The sequence below is a fragment of the Falco punctatus genome (genome assembly GCF_963210335.1).
Source record: "Falco punctatus genome assembly, chromosome: 2".
In the NCBI taxonomy this organism is placed as follows: domain Eukaryota; kingdom Metazoa; phylum Chordata; class Aves; order Falconiformes; family Falconidae; genus Falco; species Falco punctatus.
Genome location: NC_137581.1, coordinates 113,334,437 through 113,355,697, shown reverse-complemented (window position 1 = coordinate 113,355,697; position 21,261 = coordinate 113,334,437). Strand labels below are relative to the sequence as shown.

Genomic DNA, 21,261 nt, shown 5'->3' with positions numbered 1-21,261 from the left:
AGGAATGGGGATAAATGCACACACCAAAGATCCCCACCTGCCTAAGGAGGATGTACCCCTCTGCAAGTCCTGTGGCAGCTGTATCTGGATCAGCAAACAGCTGGCTGTAATGATATGGTAAAGAGTTGATTGGCATGCTGGTGGCTTTGCTTGACCCACATCTGGAAGCTCATGCCCCTTCCTCATGATACCAATTGGTAGTCATAGGAGTTATCTTAGCCTAACACTGAAAGCACAGTAGAAATTTGATTCTGGACCTCCATGGAAACATGCCTAACCTTTTTCCCACTGGCTTCATAAAAAATTCCCTCCTGTGAGTAATTTTTCACTTCCCAATATTTCTGACAACGCAAGCTGGCTACAGCACTGCTCGTTCTCACTGATTACTCATAAAGCCTCTGATGTTTTTGTTTTGTTTTACTTTAAAATCCCATCTGAGTCCAGGTTTTGTGTTTGATTTACTTTGTGACTGTAGAAGAAATCTGATGTTCCTGAGTCTTAAAATGATTAAAAACTCAGTGGACTGGGACACCACAGCTGTCAATAGCAAATTAAAAGAATCCCAGTTGTAGTGTTTTCTGAAGCCATAGCCATGATATTGAAAAGTAGGGGTTAAAAATAAAGATACTAGCTAAAAATAATAAATACCTATATATTCTTTCAGAAAATGTGTACCCTAGACCCTGCACTTTTATGTCAAAGGAGCTGCCTGGCTTGTTTCCTGACTTCAACATTATATAGACTTTTAAAAATGCTATAATGAAGCCTAAGAAGAGAATAAAATAATGTCATAGTAAGTGAGGAAACTTGGGTTTAATTCTTTGCTGCTGTTTTGTTTTGTGATCTCAGACAAGTTATTTTTTTCTCTCTCTGTTTGAGTCTTTATCTGTAACTGAGGACAATAGCAGTTTCTTGTTTCTCCTCGAGATGCGTTATTTTAATCACTATAAGAGACAATGAAGAGCTCGGCCGCTACAGCAAGGGGGATTGTTGAGTTATATTTAACACAGAGGTAGAAAGATCCACTTTGAAGCTCCTGATGTTTAAGGCTGCATTGTTTAAATATTTCTATCAGTTTGTTGTGCCTTCTGTGAACATGGGAGGTGTTCAGTAACATCAGTATCTTAGTAACATCAGTATCAGTAACATCTGCGTCTTAATGTCTTAAAGATCTGAACCCTGCTGCCAACTCAAGCCTTGGTTTTAGTACTATAAACACCTTTTCAACCATTAATCTCTAATGGTGAAAAAGGCTGTAAAAAAGCTACACATCTGTGAAATGGAAGAGCGGGATGAACTTGCTTTTCCTATTTGTTAAAATAGGAAATAAAGTACCTAATTAATTGCTTTTGTGCTACTTGAGTAGATTGTTTCAACTTAGGCCTAGCAATACGTTTAACCAACTTAGAAAAAGAGAGGAGTAGATCAGCAAGAAGACTGCACAGCACGTTGATCTCCCATAGCTGTTATAGCTGTCCACAAAAGATGCTGGCTGATACCTTTGGATTTAGGCAGAAGCAGCTGGGGAGGAAGGAATTCCCCGGCTGCCCCCGGACAAAACAGCCATCTGACAGACAAAACCGCTGATAGCACTGTCATTCAGGTAAATGTCTGGTTTATCCCCAGTTTCTTTTTCTTTAATTCTCGTTTCCTTGGGGAGCACTTTATAGTCTTTTGGGAACAGTGTAGTATCTGTATTTTGGCTGTATTTCTGTTGAATTTGGCTGAATTTCTGAAATCTTCGGTTGAAGTACATTATTGAAAAAAACTCTAGGTTATCAACTTTGCTCTCTCTTGGCACACTTGCGAATGTACAAATGGAAAAACATGAATTTGTGGGTAGTGACTCTGCAAATAGAAGCTATGTATCAGACCCTGGCTGTCTTGTGGTCTGTGAAGCCTCTCTGGACAAAGCAGTGGGCCACCTGTGAAGAAGTGGGTGGTACCAAGGCATGGGGAGAGAAGGTCATGATGATGAGGTTGGACCAAGAAAACCACCACAATGTGGGGGACATAGTATGGAGGAAGGAAATAGAAATACCACCCTAAAAAAAGCAGGTGAGAAATGGCAGCAGAAATGACAGTCTGTTGTGAGATTAGTAAAGGATTATTTTGTATTTACTTTTCAGGTAACTTAGCAATGCTTTAAATGTATATACAGCCAGACTAGAAAATGCATTGTTGGGGGAAGTGATACTTGCCATGCCCCTTCCTGGCAACAAGGACCAGAGTCATCTGGAGCATATTCATGCTGGCCTGCTCGGCATTGTTCCTGCAGCATGACGCTAAGCAAATGGCAAGCTGTACTAATTGGTCAGCAGGGGATTACTTTGCATGAAAAAGGCCCTCAAAAGGCTCAACAGTGCCCATACCTTAACACAGCTGAATGACAGCAGCCTATATAGGAGGTAGTGCTCGTATTTAAGTGGGGGTACAATAGGGATACAGGCTTGGCAGCTTTCTTGGCCATGTGTGGGGGGGTTGGCTTATCCCTGCCTGCAGTGACCTCAGCACAGTGGGCCAGAGAGCCAGCACATCCCTGCGAGCCAGCATGTTCCTGCATTGTCCTTCTGTAGTTGCAGGCAGAGGGGACGCCAGCTCAGTTGAACAGAGAGAGACCTGTTGGCAAGGTCCTCTCCTTAGGTGCTGCATTCTGGATTTCACTTTGGTTGTGTTCAAGCCACATTCAGCAGTCTGGCTCACCATCAGTCTTCGTTTTCCTCTTATGGGGCCTGGGGAAGCTGCTGTCCTTACCTGTTTTAGCTCATTAACTCACCTCATTTTACCTTAGGGCCTTTGATACCTTCTGTAACGTAGGGAGCATAGCTCATTTCATGCTTGTGAGCTCCCGCAACGCTGATGGTATTGTTTGAACTTCTTGCCTGTTTCAGCAATGAAACTCCAGGAGGTGCGTTTGAGCAAGGAGACCTCCCGTGCTAGAACATTTGGGTATGTCATGTAGTGACAGAAAGAAATACACTGGGATAGGGGAACGAGGGCAGGAGCTTACTTTGTATTTGCTGATTATATGGTGAAATGTTGCAGGTAGAAAGAACCCGTGTGTTCTCCTGCATCAAACGAATGTTAAAGATTGTGAAGAGCACTACCGGGCAAGAAGTCATACCCATGCTTTCCTGGGCTATTGAACAGGAGGATGTGGTTTGCACCACCTTACGACCATGCTGAATGTAAAGTTACTGTTTGTACAGTTCCCTAAACTGGCTGAAAATGTGAGCTCTCCACTACTTAAAACTAGCTTGTCTTTAGAGTGTCTAAATATTCGTAATTACCCGAGTCCTACCTCCTTTACAGCAATATATCTGCAGCAGAAGGGAATGAGACAGAATCATACTGCCACTGTGTACTTCCTTGGAAATGCAGCATAGATTACTCTAACTGGCCTCGCATTTCTTATGAAAGATTTGGAGTAATTTTTCATTTCTTGTTTCTTCCCCTTAGAATTCAACAGAACTTGGAAAAGGAAAGAAATTTCCAGGTCTGGTGACTTTTTGTCTGTATGACAGTGAAAGAGAGCATATGGGACAGAAAAAAAATGAAGAAGAGATGTTGACAGAAGCACAGGAGTCGGAAAATGTGTTATAATTTTCCTTTCTGCTTCGCAAAGCAGATCAAGTGGCTCCTGTGCTGCCTATATTTTTTTTAATACATAATTTGAAGCTGTAAGTAAATTGCATAAACAGTTCTAGACTCATTTTCCCAGTTAACAGGAATGGAATTGGACAGCTGACAGGGACCAACCAAAGCACTTGTGTATAAATCAATGACGAGGCAATTCAAGAGAGAAAATTCCTTAGCATGAAAAATGCCAGGTGAATTAGAGTCCTCTCACCTTGAGTTCTCCTCTTGCTCAGAAAAGATCGGCCATCATGTACCCCATATATTTGGTAATTGCTAACTCTGGAAAGTACTGTTTGTGACACTTCTGCTTTGTGTTTGTGTGCACAGATTTGTGTGGCTTATACGTGTTTCTTTTTCTACTTTTTCCAGTCTCAGTTCAGACTTTAAAGCTTTTCTACTCAATATCTGCAGTTTGCATTGATATTACATACAAATCACACAGATGCTCCCAAAGATTTTTCTTTTGATTGTTATAATCCTCTTTTTTTTTTTTAAAAAAAAGGTGGCTAGGGGACCCTCAACGAGGACTTCCTGCAAGTACTTGGCTTTGTCACATGGGGAACTCTTCAGTCTGCTTTTCTCTCCCCTTCCCCAGTGTGGTCTTGTGACAGGAGCATAGCAAAGACACCTATTAATTTCAACACTTCTGCCTTCCCTCCTCTGCATTATTACTGTATTTAATGCATTTCTTCTCTGTATCTCCATCCTTCTCCATCTGCCTCCCTCTTTGTTGAGATCAGTCATCAAAAGCCACAATACTGTCGTGCAGTTAGGCAACGTTTATCGATGGAGTACACCTCCTAGTCTGTAATCATACACCCACTGCTGCAGCCAGCTCAGAACCAGGTACTCCAGATGCAGTCCAGCAAAGCGGGGAGATGAGCGTACAAATGCCTGGGCTGCTGCTCTTGCAAATGGGCTCGTCTTAGTGTTCACTGCCCTACAGACCTGGCTGACTTTAACTTGCTGCCCAGTATGCCACAAAATTCAGGGACCCTGCCAGTAGAATTTAACAGAAAATATATGAAGACAGTCAGGCTTAAATTATGTTGAAACATGAAGAATTTTTCTTGCCTAGAATTCTGTCACTGACCAGTCTATAGTTTCAGAGCACAATTCACTTGCCCTGTGCCTTGGTTTGTCCTTTACACCGGTGCAGTTTGAGAGGGGATACAGCTTTTGGAAATGAGGAAGTTCTGGCCACTTTACACAATACTGTGCAACAGCAAAAGGTGGTAAAAAGCAACTGTGAATGAAACTTCCAGTCTGGTCCAAATCAAAAAGTTATTATAACATCACTACTTTAAATGGAGCAGTAAGTTGCTATTTCTGACATGCTTGGCATTGCTCGTGGCTTCTTAGAATTTAATCCTGAAATAAAGAAAATAACATCTAAATAGTATAGGCTGCAGCAGCAGGTTAAAAGTTTCTAGGATGGCTTCTAGAGAAGCAGTTTCTTTTGTGGTTTTTTATCGAGGAGCTGATCTCTGGGGATTTGTCGTGTTTTTTCCACCCGTGTACATTTCCAGACTGCATAGATGTTTCTGCACACTGTTTCAAATGACAGTCCTTCCTCACCCTTGCTTGGGAGGTCTCACAAATGTTATTGTACTCTAAAGAGTTGTCAATTTTAATTGAAATATCCTGCAGTCTCATTCAGCTAACAAGATGTTACAGAGACATAAACTCCCTCAGTCTTGAAGCAGCAGAGAGAGGGAGCAAACGTCATGTCCCTGGAAACCTCCATATCTCAACTCTGCTCCCTTGTCCCACCTACCCAGTCTTCGACCTGCTGCGTGCTCCGTGGCCCCTCCTGGGTTATTGCCCCAGGACCGATAAAGGGGATCAGCCTTTGACTGAAACTCTTCCTCTTGTCGCGCGCCTGTGTGTCAGCATGTAAAGTCTCTAAATTATACAAGACACTGGTCGTTAATGATCAGGCCCTAACGAAGGGGAGGGCAGGTAGACATGCAGGGTGTGATGCCCTTGCCGGGAAGGGGTGCGATCCCACGCTGATGGCTTCCCAGCTCCTCGGGCCCTTCCTAACGCCCACCCAGGGGTGCGCCCGCAGGGTGGCTCGGCCTGCAGAGCCCTGCCAGGGGACCGCGGGCCACCCCGCCTGCCGCGCTGGGGACAGCGGGGAGCCGCCGGCGGCGGGCCGCAGCGGGTGCGGGGGGAGAGGCCACGCTTGCGGGCGGGCACCCCCGGTGCTGCCCGTGGGGCCGGGCCGAGCGGGCAGCGCTCCGGCCGGGCCGTGCGGGATGCGGGCGGCTGGGCCCGGCGGCGGCCGAGCGGGCAGCCCGCGCTCCCGGCGCCGCTAGGGGGAACCGCCCGCTCGGGAAACGGCCGCCCGTGCCGCCCGCTCTCACGGCGCTGCCCCCGGACGCGGCTTGCCCGCGGGCTGCGGTTCCTGGACGAGCCGAATCGCGGTAGGCAGCAGGTCTGCCTCGGCACGGATAGCCTGGGCCGGCTGGAGCAGCCTGCAGATCACCGCCCGTTCTTATGCCCGTTTCCACCCCCCCGGCTGTGGACCCGACATGAGTCCCTGCCTTCAGCCAGGCCGGGCTGCCTTGTCACCGCCCGCCCCACAAGTGTAACCGCGCCCCAACCTCGCACGGGCTCGGCCCTCTCAGCGCCGGGGCACCCCGGCACAGCGGGCCAGCGGCCGGCCGGCTCCTCCGGGTGGGCCTGGGGCTGGCCCCCGCTGCCCCGGGCCTCGCTGCTGCTGCCCCGGGCCTGCCCCCGCTGCCCCCGGGCCTGTCCCCCACTGCCCCGGGCCTGACCCCCGCTGCCCCCGGGCCTGCCCCCGGGCCTGTCCCCGCTGCCCCCGGGCCTGTCCCCCGCTGCCCCCGAGGCACCCGCACCCTTCCCCACAGCGCCTAGCCACTGCAGCAAAGCTGCTCTGCCCCTTGAAAGCTTCCCTCCAAGCGGGCTGAATCCAGCCCTTGGTGGAAGCTCTGCACCTCTGGCTTTTCTCCTTCTGACACTTCGTGCATCTGTGCTGGGTTGCCTTGTCCTCATGCTAGTGTGTAATGTATCACTACTCCTTCGGTGTTCCTTGTACAGCTAAGGATGGGAGAAGACAGAACAGGTTATCATTTCACAGCCTTTCTCATTCCCCTGAAGGATCTTTCAATGAGCTCCTTTGTCCAGTAACACAAAATAAGTCAAACCTTCTCCTGAAATAACTCTCGCCCTGCATTCATGGTGTGTGGTGTGTTGTGAGCATGGAGTGGGATGAGCAGAAGTGGTTCAGGGGAGTGTTATTTGATTTATTTTCTGTTGAATCTAGACTGCTTCATTTTTTTTTTTTTCTTTTCCCTGTTTTGTTTACAGGTTTAGAGCTTGGAGGGTGTTTCGGTTGCTTTTTATTATTCTTCTCCAATCAGAAAGAGAAGCGCTGGAAGTAAATTGGTTACGAAGAGCTTTAACACCATGTTCAGTGAGCTGCAGACACAGGCGAAGGGCAGGCTGGCAGGGGCCAGGGAGGACTGGCATACACCAGGGTGTTTAACAAGGAGAGGCAGGAAATGTGGTAGTGGTTTGACTTTGTGTAACTTGTATTTGTGGAACATAAAGCAAGCTGAGCATATATCCCTGGCCATGTCTAAAGCAAGGGACAAAGTCTCCATTCAGCACTCTTCCTGCACTCAAGATGCCTTTTGAAAGGGAAGCGTTGGCAAGTCGGGAAGATTTTTAAAAGATCTGCTTTGATACTACTCAATTTTTTTTTCTGTGCTGTTTGTAGCCTTTAAAATCTCAGTACTTGCAATTCCTCGGTCTCACCAGCTGTGCATGGCTGGTGCTGACTGGTATCACCACACTAGTCTTCGAGAAGGATCCTGTGTGCTCAGACACAGCGTGCTGTACTGACCCCGGCTGGGATGGAGATAGCAAAACAACCTCCACTCCCTCGTTCAGCTCCTGGGAGGTGCCAGGCAGCTGCAAAGTGAACTGGCACTTCTGTGAGTTGGATCTGAGCTGTGATGAGTTCAAGCATATTTATTTCAAGGCTGCCTGGCTCTGTAAGGAGAAAACTGCTCAATCTTTTGTCTTTTCCTGTTCTCCTCCTCCTTCTCCTTGTCTGATTTGCTTTGCTCCGTTCAGACTGTAGTATGTGATTCCTCACGCAGTTCAACAAAGGGGTGCTCAAAATCCTGCACCTTGGGAGGAACAGCCCCATGCGCTAGTGTATGCCGGGGGCTGACAAGGTGAAAAGTGGCCTGGCAGAAAAGGACCTGGGAGAATCCTGGTGGACATGAAGCTGAACATAAGCCAACAACGTGCAGCTGAGGCAAAGGGGGGCTGATGGCATCCTGGGCTGCATTAGGGAGTGTTGCCAGCAGGTCAAAGGGAGGTGATCCTTCCCCTCTGCTCAGCACTGGTGCGGCCACAGCTGGAGTGCTGTGTACAGTTCTGGGCTTTTCTGTGCAAGAGAGACATGGAAATACTGGAGAGTCCAGCAAAGGGCCACTAAGATGACAGGCAGAAGCATCTCTTCCATGAGGGAAGGCTGCGAGCTGGGACTGTTCTAGCTCAGAGAAGAGAAGGCTCAGGGAAAACTTATTAACGTACATAAATACCTGAAAGGAAGGTGTAGAGCAGATGGAGCCAGGCTCTTTTCAGTGGGTCCTAGTGACAGGACAAGAGGCAATGGGCCTGAAACACGGGAGGCTCAATCTGAGTGTAAGGAACACTTAACTGTGAGGGTGACTGAGCACTGGCACAGGCTGCCCAGAGAAGTGGTAGAGTCTCTGTCCTTGGAGATATTAAAAAGCCATCTGGACATGGTCCTGGGCAGCCTGCTCTAGGTGGTCCTGCTTGAGCAGGTGGCTCAGAAGAGATGACCTCCAGAGGTCCCTTCCAACCTCAACCACTCTGTAATTCTGTGATTCTTCCACTAGCTTTGAAAACACCCTTTTTTCCCTTTCCTGTTTTGTATGCTGAGTGTCACCCCAGGACCTCACCCAGCTGGAGGTGCTCGGTGCCTACTTCCTTTGTCTTCTGGTTTTCTTCATGTAAAAGGGAGCTAAGACCTCCTACCTACCTCAGATAATTAATTAATTAGTATTTCTCCCATGCTTTGAAATCAGGATGGGAGAAATACTTACAAAATGCAAAGGAGCATCAATAAACGAGGTTAGAAACAGTGTAATGGTAATATAACTCATATTTATGTGTGTGAAAAATAAGGTCATGCTTACCTGTTATAGATATATCTTGCTTGGAAAACTGTTTTGGGTTCAAAACGACCACAGTTTACTTACTGTCAAAATAGATGTGGAAGAAAAATCCACAACCTGAAAACCCTTAACTTGAATTTTTACCACCTTAAAGTCCAATATTTTTACATTTACCCAAGCTGAATGATGACTTCAACCTTCAGAGCCGAACTTTATGATGACACGGCAAGCAAGCCCTGTACTGACCGGCACAGACCTGATGAGGTAGTTCAACACTGTCTTGCTAAACATGCTGGAGGGGCTGAAAGAGCCCAGCTCGGTTAGGATGCCAGTAAGCTGCAGGAACTGATATTAAGTGACCATTAATCTCTGGTGGAACTCCCTTTGCCAGATAAGATGGGCCAGATGCTGGATTGCTCTTTGTTTTATTACTAGTATAGTACTGACTAAGCTTGCTGCTGGTGGCATTCACCTTGAATAGGTATCTTTTTGCGTCTTGCTGGGGAGCAGTGCTGGGCTGTGTTGAGGCCACCTGGTCACAGGTCAGTTCAGGCTGCCTCCTGGCTACCTCCAAAATAATAGATGGATGTGAAACGTTTTGACTATTTTTGCTGTGGATAAAGACACAGCTTTGCTCCTGCTGGTTAATGGTGTGTGTTTGTGGACCAACTATCTCCTAGCGACTGCCAGACTAGAAATGACTGGAGTGCAAACTGGCTGATTTCTTATTTCATGGCTGTGGACTATTTTATGCAGCTTTGTACTGTGAAATATGGGAAACCAGGCTTAGCCAAAAGTGAGTTGCTTAGCAGACGCTTGCTGTCATACAAATTAGCCACAGCTTTTGCATCTTGGAGTGCTGCCAGCAGAGAGCTAGCTATTGCATTAAATGTCTACTACCAGTCATGATCTAAACTGAAAACAAGAAGATTAATCGTTCTTCTAGCATTATCTTAGCAGTTAGCGCTTTTTGTAGTGTTAAACATGTTTTTCGTCTTTAAACCCAAACTATAAAATACTGCTCTGAGTTTCACATCAATGAGTGTTGGGAAGAACAGGAAAAGGTTTAATTTAGTGAGGGACTGAAGTGTATAGGAACTATCTTGCATAAAAGTGGAAAGGGAAGTTAATTTTGTTAGTGCTTCTGACCTGCTATGTAACAATGAATACCTTCAAAACAATAGTTTAAATAAATATATGGTAGATGCAATTGATTTAGCTACTAGGAGATAAAAAGTAACAGCGTTCAATAAACAACTTCTTTGACTTTACCTCAACCAATATTTTAAATACATAATCGTACTGATGTAGTTTGACTAATGAAACACAGTATTTTTTCCTTGCCTAAAAATATTTCCATCTGAAATTTTCCTGAGTTGCGAAGTTCTTACTTAGGAAGTAACTCACTTGAACATGAAGTAAACAACTGGAATTTAGGAAATTCATACTTTAGTAAGTTCCTGAGGATTTAAGGTTGCTTTCAATCATTGGTGTCTGTTACGAGTGAGGGAATGACACCAGAAGGGCTGTTTTGAATTCAGTTGGTAAGCTTGACCGTTTACACCAATGCTGCTGACTTCTGTTTCTTCTGTTCTCTGTAATCTTACTTCTTAGTCAAACTCAGTATCATCAGGGCTTTCATTTCTTGAGTTACTAAATGGTGGCTAGGAACACTAGATCAAAGAAATTTTATGTTTCTTTTAGAGGTTTAGCCTTCCTGGTCGAGAGGGAAAATTAGAAATTTGAACCAGGCTCCCCAGAAGACAAATGAAAAATCCTGAAAAAAATAATCTGTTTAATTTGTTTCAGGATTTTGCAGGGGAGGATATCAACACCTTGCTGGTAATTTTTAGCAGCTCTGCTATTGGCAGTACTGTCCCTGTAGTAAAGCAGCACTTTATGGAGGAGGAACATGAAAGCCACCAGCAGACACCATTTACTGCTCACTTGGGTGTTGGAGTGCCCGTGAGTGCCTGCTGTGACCCATAGATGACTGCTGACCCATTAGCTCTCCGTCTGAGAACAGCTGCCCATGCACTGGTGCAGCTCTTGCGTCTAGATGAGACAGTGTTAGGTTTATGCTTAATCCTTACAGGTCTGCTACAAGGATTTCCTCTTGCTTTTCTTTCAGCATTTACTCTTTGGCGTGTGGAGTTCAAACAAGCCCTTCCTTCCAGTGGCTACAGCAATAGCAATGATTTTCTGTTTCCCTTCTGCAAGGGAATCTGAAATGCAAAGACCAAATAGTAATGTGCACTTGCCTAGAAATAATGTGCTGAGTTTGTAACTACTGGAGAAAATAATTCGGCACATAGTTATTTCCATGTACCTCCCTAGCACCAAGAACAATTAGACACCAGCTGAAGACAGTGACTGCCAAAAGCGCATTTGGATGAGGTGGGTGTTTCTGGGTGGTACAGTCATGCATTAACAAGTGTGACTGCATCACTAAAATGAAAGTATGTTTGTATCTCCAAGCCCTTTGTAGGGATATGCCATCCTCAGGAGGAAAGGACACCAATAAAGCATCTGGCAGGGAGGAAAAGCAAAGAAATGAGTTTAGGATAGTGAGGTGTAGTTAACTGCTTGCTGTTAGCAAAAACCATTCACCTGAACTGGATATAGTGCTCACAGCTGCTTCAGAAATCATTCACTGTGAAAGCTGGAGTGGGAGTAGGTCAGCTGCTCCCAATCCAGTTCTCTGGGTGTTAGAAGAAATCTAAACTGATGGGCAGATGGGTGGGCAGCTGCAGAAGGGATAGGGATCCAGGGAGCTTTGTGCAACCCTCAGAGGAGATGTAAACCTTTTTCCTGCAAGACACATACACAGTCTTCTGACAGAGCTGGGAAACCAGACATAATTTTTTCTATTTGCTGAGACTGAACTCTCACAGGGCGCAGAGCTACTTGCAAAAAATCTTCCCTCCACTGCATAAAATCTTTCTCCCTTTTGCTCTTTGAATCCTGTGCTGAGCTCCAGTAGTTGCCTGTGTACTTCATGGGTAGGGGAAAGCAGCATCTCATGGAAATCTTAACCCTTATGCATATTGAGAGAGGAACTAACTTTTTTTTTTTTTTTTTTTAACACGTCACATGCATGGATAAATGCTAGAGATGAAACGGTACTGTGTGGGGTTGTGTGATAAAGTGTTCGGCACAGTGGATTCCGTTAGAGAACGAGTGATGAGTTGCAGTCAGACACCAAGAAATGATGGTCCACAAGCCGCAAGTGCTTTTAATAGGATAACTACCCACTCGTTTGCTTTGATTTCTTGTAGTTGCATCTTCCACCACTGGGGCATTGAAGGGTGAGCAGATACAGCTCAGTGAAAATGATACAAAAGCGACCACCCTGCGTCTTGAGAAATGTTTAGCAGCTTAATTAGATTCAGAGTATAATACTGTTAACAGTGCATAAATGATAGCTATCCTCTGTTTATCTACATACTGTTCCATTCTTTCAGCTTTACCATTATTATTTAAATGTATTTTAAGTATCTTTTCTCCTCAAAAGCAACCCCTATTTTTATTTCTAATTTGATTTCACAAGATATTGTCAAACTTCATAAGTGTAAGAGGATAAACAGTATACTCTACCCTCCAGCAGTCATAAAGGGAGAAGCAGGGGGAGAGGAAGTCCTGCCCTTGGATATCCAATGTTATGACTCAGTACTCGGGAAACGTGGGAAACGGAGGTCTTCAATCTTAAATGTTTCAGTGGGGTTTCCTTTGCTGTCTTCTGCTAATCTGCTAATCCTTTTAAGAAAGCTGAATTCCATAGCTTTTTCTAGAGACAGTAGAGCACAGCTGATTTTTAAAGCAGTCTTTTCTTTCAGCATAATGCAGCCATTGCCACAGCCGCGGGGGCTGCAGAGGTTGTGCTCTGACTGCAATGGTAGTAACGTGTGATAGCTTGCACTGAGCATGAGCCAAATTCCATTCTGTCGCATCCTAGTATCTTCAAAATTTAACTGTGCTACCGCTGTGCTAGAGCTACACGGCATGACAGGTGAGCTTTCCATTAGATTCCTGGCTGGGTTAAAATCAACAGTAAAGCAAGTGCACCATTTCTAGTACTTCTGAATAGCATCTCATTTGGACCTTGATGTGAAAGCAGAATACAGCAAGTCGCAAGTGACAGAAACAAATTAGTTCAATATTTCAGGTTTCAAACCTTGTCACCTTGCAAGAAACATCTCTGACAGCTGTTGTGTCAGCTGGTAGCTACTGGGAAAAATGCAAAAATTATTGAACTCCAGAGTTTGTAATACAGTGGAGGGAGAGGGGGAGACAGAAATAACGGTGATGGCTTCTTTCTGGGTTTTCTTGTCTAACGCAAACCACGTGGAAGAATAACTGCGAAGACCAGTGATACCTTTCCCAAACTCTCAGCTTCTTTGTGATGTCCCTAAGCAGCTGCTGGCCCATGTGCCAAATCAGAGTGCTTTTGCAGGAGGCTGCTGCTGCTCACAGCAGGGTTTGTAGTTCCTGTAAGGAGCCTCAAGTCCCTGTTGCTGCTGGACAGCATTGAATGGCTGGCAATGAATTCAAAGCCAGGGTCTTAGTGATGCAGCCTGAATCTGCTTGTCCTGAAAAGTGCAAAACCCTGTCGCTGGGTTTTTGTGTGGCTCGTAGCGACTCCTCTGCACGCAGGGGCAAATGCTCTGTTAGTACCCTTAGCTGTCAGCAACCCTGCGCTGCTGGTTTTGAGGCAAGGGCTGCATTTGCACTCCTTAGCACTGTGGCTTGGCATCTAGAGCTTGTAAATCAAGGTTGGCCAGGGTGCTGCCTTTGAGGCCTTAGGAGGCAGCGCACAAAGAGGTCTGTTCATTGCAGTTATCTTTGGCTGAACCAGCTGGAGTGCCTACAAGGTCTTTTTAGCTCTGCTCTGGCTAGGGGCATGGAGTAGATGCTCTGTGGGAAGGAGGCGCTTAGAGGTGCCAACCAGTGAGCATCCCACAGGATCCCCTGCCCAGGTGTGCGCTGCATACAGAGGTCACTTCCCTCTGCCCTTAATGCAGAAGCTGTGGCACAGCCTTTTCCAGAGACCCGTGCTGCCAGCACCGTGGCCAGTCTCTGCTTTCTCACATGCTTGGAATCTTTCCATGTGCACAGCCTTTTCCAAGGGTGCACGGGGCGAGTGCCTGAGGCAGTCAAGAAAAGACTTGGGGATATCAGGCTTCTGGGGATGGAGGGCTGAACACAGAATTAGCCAGAGCTGTCAGCCCAAGTTCTTCATTAGGTGTCCCTCAACCAAACCTCACTAAGCCACCCACGCTCAGCCATGCGCTGGGGCCCCTGGCACAATCTGTGGCTGGCTTTAGTGCTGAAAGTCACAGGGGCTGTGCCTGGCCAGGTCTGTGAGGTTGGGATGAGGACATGAACCAAGGAGTGTCTTACGTTTCTCTCCCTTCTAACATCTCCATAAGGACGACCAGCTGCTCTTCAAGTGCTTACCCTGGCTAGTCCCAGCTGAAGCAGTGTCTCAGAGCACCAGGCACAAGGCTCCCTGGAGGTGCCCCAGACTGTCTGGCTGTTTCCCCTGGGGTTATGCCCGCGTCTGTTGGGGCTGGGCAACTGGCTTGCTATGAAACTGGTAACCCATGAAATCACCTTGCTGGCTGCTGGGGTGCTGCGAGGACGTAACACAGGGATGTTCTTCAGCTACAGAAGGCAGTGCTGCAGCTGCACTCAGCTAATCAACGTAGGATGATGCTAGATATGTTTCAAGCTACTACCTTTCGCTGGGAATGGCTTGGCTCTGTGCTGGAGACCTGTGCCAGACTAATAAAATCATGTCTTAATTGCAAGGTGTATTTTATATCTTATTTGTGGTTTGGATTTAAAAGCTGTGTGTTGTTTTACTTAAATTGCACTGATGACTGAGGGTTACTTTATTTTTTAAAAATTTTGTTTCTTTGTCTACTTCAAGTGTGTATTTCCTTCATATTTAAGGTAATACTTTAAGCTAGGCAGCTGGGCAAATCCCAAGTGGATCAGAGCCACAATATGCTACCTCTTTTTCCAGAGCAAAACTGACCCCAGATGATCCATCTCTTTAAAACTTGGGCAATTTATGCTTCCAGTGCTACGGATACAAAAGAATCATAACGTAAATGCAGAGTTCCGGTGCTTTCCCTTAAATACAACAAATGTCATTTCAGTTATATAAATTTATACAGGTTAAAAAACCAATAAGTATGTTCTCCTTATATGAACAAAAGCTCTTAAAGGTACTGCCTGCACCGCACAAGCTTCTGGAAGGCTTTCTTGAAATCGTCATTGAAGATTGTGTAGATTAGAGGGTTAATAAGGGAATTTATATATCCCAGCCATGCTAGGAAATTAGACATGTCTTCTGAGATGTGACATCTTTCACAGATATTAACAACTACTTCTTTTACAAAAAAAGGGAGCCAGCAGATCACAAATGCCCCCAAGATCAGACCCAGTGTAGTTGCTGCCTTTCGCTCTCTTGTGCTAGAGATTCTCTGTTTTTTCCAGGATTTCTCATGCTTAGATTCAGACCTGGGGCTTCGTAGGGTGATATTGATTTTATCACAGTTCACCAGGGGATCTGATGTCTTCTCTGCTGTGCTGGGCATAGAAGCCGATTTGGTGCTTCTTTCACCTGCGTCCAAAAGGACTTGTCCATTTACCTCCTCCCTTACGATCCGGCTGACGCTTCTTCTATGAAATGTCTTTGCTGCCTTGTATATCTTGTAATAAAGGATCAGAATCAAGGCCAGCGGGATATAGAAGGCGCCAAATGTAGAGTAAATGGTGAAAACAATGTGGTCGTGTTTGATGATGCATTCGTCATCCCTGCTGGTCGTCTGGTGCCGCCAAAACAAAGGCGGCATGGAGATAAAGATGGATATGATCCATACCACTGCAATCATGATGCCAGCATGCTTAGATGTCCTTTTCCGTGCATATTCCACAGCATCCGTGATTGCTCTGTACCGGTCCAAAGCAATGGCAGAGAGATGCAAGATGGAACATGTGCAGCACGTAATGTCCACGCTCAGCCAAATGTCACACACCACTTGCCCCATGATCCAGGTCTCCTTTACAATGTAAACAATGCTGAAAGGCATCACCAGGACTGCCACAAGGAAATCAGTCACTGCAAGAGAGCAGATTAGGTAGTTGGCGGGGTGGTGGAGCTTTCTTGTCACAATTATTGCAGTCATCACAAGAGAATTGATGGCTGTTGTCATTAGTGCAAGCACAGACAGGGTAATGGAAATGAGAATCTTGGATGTCACCCATCTGAATAGTTCTTCTGATGTACCATTTTGTTCAGTTGAGTTTATTAAATCCATTTTCTCTTTTAAAGATGATCTTTACCAGTGGAAGTTACCTGTTGGAAAAGTAAAAACATTCAGAAAGTACATTCTTAGCCGCCAGAAAATCTTGATTTTTGTTATCTTAAAAGAGTATGGGCCCCAAACTGATAAGAACCTCAGACTGGCTCCAGACAGACTTTCCTGGCTAGGACCATGTGGGATGCTCTGCCTCCAGAATACGGACCACCTCTTTCTCTTGGTGATGCTGTTGGGAAGGGGATGTTTGCGTGGCAGGGGAGAGGAGCGTGCTGTGATGCCCGAGATGGCACTGCCCTGTGGGGTGCCCCACATCACTGCTTGGGGGAACCAGCCTTGCTCCTTAAGCAGGGCTGCAGTGCCAGTGCAGCCCCTGGGGTGCAGGACCAGCCATCCTGCTAAACACTTTGAATGGATTGTAGCGGGGTCTTGAAACCGGTTAAATGTGGACCCTCTCAGCCTAAAGTACTAATACTGCTTTTAGGCTAGCACTGTCTACTCCCCTAAGCAATGTAAGGGCTGTTGAAAACTTCAATCCACAGGAAGCAGGCATAATGCTTCTTTTCTCTACATAAACTCCTTTTTCCCCATCAGCCTGTGAGTCCTTCCTTGTGTATAGATAAGCGTGGGCTTTCTAACCTGGGACATAGTTTTCCATCAAAAACAGGAACGTGAAACATTGCAGTACAAACAGAAGAAACAATTGTGTGTTGAAAGTTTAATTTTAGGTTTTCCTCTTACACATTACATCTTAAGATGAAATGGTTGAATATATTGTTAAGCTTCAAATGGTTGACTTACTGTCTAACTGAAATATTATACATAGCATCTTGAGAACATCATTACTTTTCCTCAAGTTTTGCTATTCTGTGGTCGTTGCCAAAGAAAACTGCAGAAAACTTGGATTCTAGTTGTTCTGCTAATGACTACAGAAACAGTATAACTCCTCTTAGGGCTCTGCAGGAAGCAAAAAGCAAAAATCACATAAATTCTCAGTTACGTTCTGGGGATGCACACCCTACTTTCTTATCCAGAAGGGTTTCTGAGCACTCTACAGACTGCAGCTGAAGTAGGAGTTTCCAGCTTTTTAGACTAGAGCCTGTAACACAGTAAGAGGGTCAGATTTTTCATCCTTTTGCGAGTTTTGACCTGCAATTTCTTGTGTGCGTAAGATCTACCTGATGAACCTCTAAGTGGGGTTTTCTCTGACAAATTTTGGAGTGTAGTGAGTGGGTTGCACATGTGTTGCATTGGATGCCACGTGTAGGGAAATATGTGAAATAAGTGAATAATTTTTCTTAGGTAAAGTGGCTCTGATTAACTAAAGCTTTTTGATATTATGCTGGAGTGGCTGAAAAGAAAATCTTATATACTGTTTATAACCTTGGACCTAGTTCACTAATTTGACTTGATATTCTAACCCGGGCAATGCTTAATATGCTATTGATCTACTCAAAAAGGTTTTTAGCGTTTCTTGACCAACATTTCATTGTGTGGAAGAACAAGGAAAGGAAATGTATTTTAGGTGGTCGTATTTACAAATGCTGAGCAGAATCTTGCCTTGTACATGAGCTGATTACAGCATGCATGTGCTCCCTTTCTCTCTGTCCCTCCCTCTGAACTTGAATACTTCACATGCATAAAAATAGATGTTTCATCACATCAGTGTCACCCTAAAACCTTCTGAATCCACAGTAATTGCTAGTTTGCGGATATTTTTGTCTATAGTTAGCTGCCTTCCAGAGAAGGAATAGGCACATATAGTATTATCGGGTGAATGTTCAACCTCTGCTAAATACATGTCCATTTTAAGCTTGTATAAATACATGGGGGAAAAAAGTTTATGGGGAAAAACTAAGATTTCTGTTGATATCCAGCAGCTGATCATATTTTAGAACTCATTATGGTTAATTACCTTATAAATTTCTAACTCTTTGGATATTAGTCCTTAATTGCAAGCAAGCAAAAAGCAATTCAGAGATAATGAAAACTGATAAATAGCTTTTGAAAGATTATTCACTTTGAGACCCTGGAGTGAGGAAAATAGTATGGGTGCATTCGCAAGACTGGTGTGTAAGAGTAAGTAGATTTCCTCAGTGCTGCAGTGACTTGGAGGCTCTTTGTAAAGAGGTACAGTGACAGAAATGTGCTTACTTGCCATGTGCAGTGATTATGCTTCTCTGCGTTGTTTTAAGGTTATCAGCTGGTACGCTCGGATTTCATTCAGGCTGCTAGCATGGAAATAGAGCAGTATTGAAGACCATCATGCCGAGGTTTTAGTGTACTACTATTAGATGCATAATTCTTCTGGTGTTCCCTGTTTGTGGGGCATAACCTGCTTTTAATGGTACCCATCTGGCCATAGGCCCTCCTGTTCCTACGTGGAGTGTTAATGACCCTCACAGCCCCGGCAGCAGGTGTCCAGGTAGGTCCCCGCGGGCTGCTGTGCAGACCAAAGAGTGTGGCTCCATCCAGGGGAGAGAGCAGTATGGTGACAAGAGCTGGCCTCCAAGGCAGTGGTTCCCTTTGAGGTTACAGAGCCATTCAGTGCTGCTTAGGACTGCCAGTCACAAAGTTTGGTGGCTTACCTGGCCATGTGGGACGGGGATCCTCTGCTAACTGTGGTGGGCATTTGTGTAAGGCTATTGGGTGATCATTAGCTGAAAAGATTGCTTTATAAATATGTGGAGTTGAAATGCTGGCAGCATTTAAGGACTGCCGCCCCTCTCTTTTTTGATCACTTCCAAGATGAACTAATTCTGGATTTTCTCTTGCTAGGCTGAACTCGGTTGAAGCAGTGGCCATCACTGGCTTCTGTCCTCAGCAAGCACTTGAACCGCTTTTTGTAGTAGGAAGGATGATGCTGTAAACAGTGCACTGGATTAGGATGCAGGAGAGCTGGCTTCTGCCCCTCTGCTGTAGGCTTCCCTTGTCAATCTTTGAGCAAATTCATTAAGGTGCTTCAGTTAATTCTCTATAAAATAGCTACAGGACTACTTCCCTGCTACCTTACTTTGCATGTTTGTGTTGTCTTCTTGTAGTAGCATTAATTATCTCTTGTATGCATTTAGTGCATTTAGGGAAGATCTAATCTCAGGTGATAGATACCCCCAGGTGCTGTGGGAATACTGGTGTAACTACATACTGCACTTCCAGCTCGGATTTTGCTGTTACCCCCTGTCAGTCTACTGAGCTTTTGCCTCACAGAGCAGGCACAGTCCCTCTGCCCTGCGGTGTGGGCATCTCCTTATGGCCACATACCTGACACAAGACTTCAAAATGAAGTATAGAAGACTGGGAGCTGTCTTCTCTTGAGCAGTGAATTTACTTTGATGAACGAAAACAAACTTGCAGCCATGCTGAACTGAAATCTGTATTTCAACAATTATGGAATGGGATCAGCAGTGACATGTAACTGTTTTCAAAGAAATCTCCACAGTCCAGATGTCTTTAAGGCTACTTTTGTGGAACTGGCAGCTCCATGACCCTCTCAAAGGAATAAACTGAATCTTTCAGCTTATCGCTGATATCTCAAATTCCATGGAAGTTGCTCTTGCTGCAGGTGGAAGTGTTGTCTTTTATTATTGCCTTTTCAATACGCAGCTGTTGTTGGAAAACTTTGCAAAGACTTGAGGCTTCAATTGCATTATATTGTCCTGAATTTAATATTGGTGAAAATGAAGTTTTGTACTTTATCTTCATTATAGATCTTAACACAGTAAATTAACCTATAACTGCTATTAAAATACAAGTATGGTATTTCAGTTGACCCATTAAAATATTAATCTTTGACTGCTGAACAAGAGCCCTGTAAACAAAGGAAGCTGCTGTTCACCTAAGATAGCGTGTCTGTTATTTTGGATACATGAACATTATTATTTTTGAGGAATTAGCCACCTCTATAAATCTTTTTTCCTCCCCTCCCAGATATGGCATGTTAAGGTGACCAGAACATAAGTACTTCCTTGTCTGTAAAAGCACATATATCATCCTGCTGATCTTATTTAGAGAGCTTGGAGGAAAATGTCTGTGCAGCCTTATCGCAAAAGCAAACATCGTATTTGTCTAGTGGCCACTCACAGAAAGGGGAATGTTGGTGCTGCTCCTCAGTTTTGCAGGAACACGTGTATATGTTATTCAGCCCATAACCACCCATTTCTTTCTGATACTTACAAAGTAGTAGTAAGATTGGTTTTGTTCTGTAGCATTAGCCTGCCCTTCCAGGTTTGGAAAACAGCACTCCTCTGCCTTTGAGTAAACCTGAAAGATAACATGAAACATGGGTTGCTGGACAAACACGGCCGGGAATGCCTTTGGGAAAGGCATCAGGAGCCTACTATTTGGGGTTCTGAATGTAGGCTGAACTGCCAGAAGTTTACAGCTCTTGTTTTTTGGGCCTGGTTTGCTTGATGTTGCTTTAAGCCCTGGCAGTGACAAAACTGGCTGATCAGAGTTTAAGTACTGCTTTTGCCTACAAGTTTGCTGAGCATACTAGCGGGGTGGGGAGGGTGTTTGCTTGCTTTATTCCATGTGGGTTCCTTAGCAAAATGTGTCTTTAATTTAAAAACAGTACTTAGAGAGCAAAATGAGCAAGTGATTGAATTAAGGGTATTTAAATTGCTGCAGACAGCAATAACAGTCTTTGTGCATTAAGTAAACACAGAGTTGTGCCAGTGGTACAGATAGATGCTGTTCATCCCTCACTCCAACGGGCTTCAGCTGGCTTTGAATTGATGAAGTGTTTCACTTGCTAGCAGAATCCCTTGCTCTATTGGCCGAGCTGATCTATAAGTCAGTTAGAAAGGCCCAGCCTTCTTGCTTCAGTGGAAACTGATCCTACAAACTTCTTTTCCAGGTAAAAGGGTAGACTATACTTGTTCCCAGCTATCCTGTTTTTATCACCTGTTCATGTATAGGCTAACCAGATATTTACTGGAGGTAAGACTAAAACAACCATAGAAGGATAAAGTACCAGCCTTGCTTGGGAGCTAGAATTGCTTCTAAAATTTATGAGCTTGTAAAAATCCTTCCTGATGTGGCTGTGTGTCTTTAGATGCTATGTGATGTACTGATGACAATTAGCTTAGTAATGATCAATCATATTAAATATG

The 21,261-nt window shown here is 44.9% G+C and overlaps 2 protein-coding genes across 24 annotated transcripts in view; one reads left to right on the top strand and one right to left on the bottom strand.

The window, feature by feature from the left end:
• Positions 1 to 21,261, top strand: part of LOC308058816 (cell surface glycoprotein CD200 receptor 1-B-like) — a 150,721-nt gene that overhangs the window by 30,191 nt on the left and 99,269 nt on the right. For 17 of the 20 annotated variants that reach the window (XR_013925978.1, XR_013925979.1, XR_013925980.1 and 14 more), the window contains exon 6: positions 3 to 117. Coding sequence is in view for 4 of the 20 variants with exons in the window: in XM_080375212.1 (XP_080231338.1) it covers positions 3 to 117 (115 nt within the window). In the remaining 16 variants the exon portion in view is untranslated. The other 3 variants (XM_080375210.1, XM_080375214.1, XM_080375213.1) reach the window with 3 other exon arrangements.
• The window catches only part of HTR1F (5-hydroxytryptamine receptor 1F), a 67,687-nt gene continuing 58,457 nt past the window's right edge, over positions 12,032 to 21,261 (bottom strand). For 2 of the 4 annotated variants that reach the window (XM_080375209.1, XM_080375208.1), the window contains one exon: positions 12,032 to 16,188. In XM_080375209.1, coding sequence (XP_080231335.1) covers positions 15,050 to 16,150 — 1,101 coding nt within the window. In that variant the 5' untranslated portion in view covers positions 16,151 to 16,188 and the 3' untranslated portion in view covers positions 12,032 to 15,049. Of the gene's footprint in view, positions 16,189 to 18,304; positions 18,399 to 20,230; positions 20,356 to 21,261 lie in introns of those variants that run through there. The other 2 variants (XM_080375207.1, XM_080375206.1) reach the window with 2 other exon arrangements.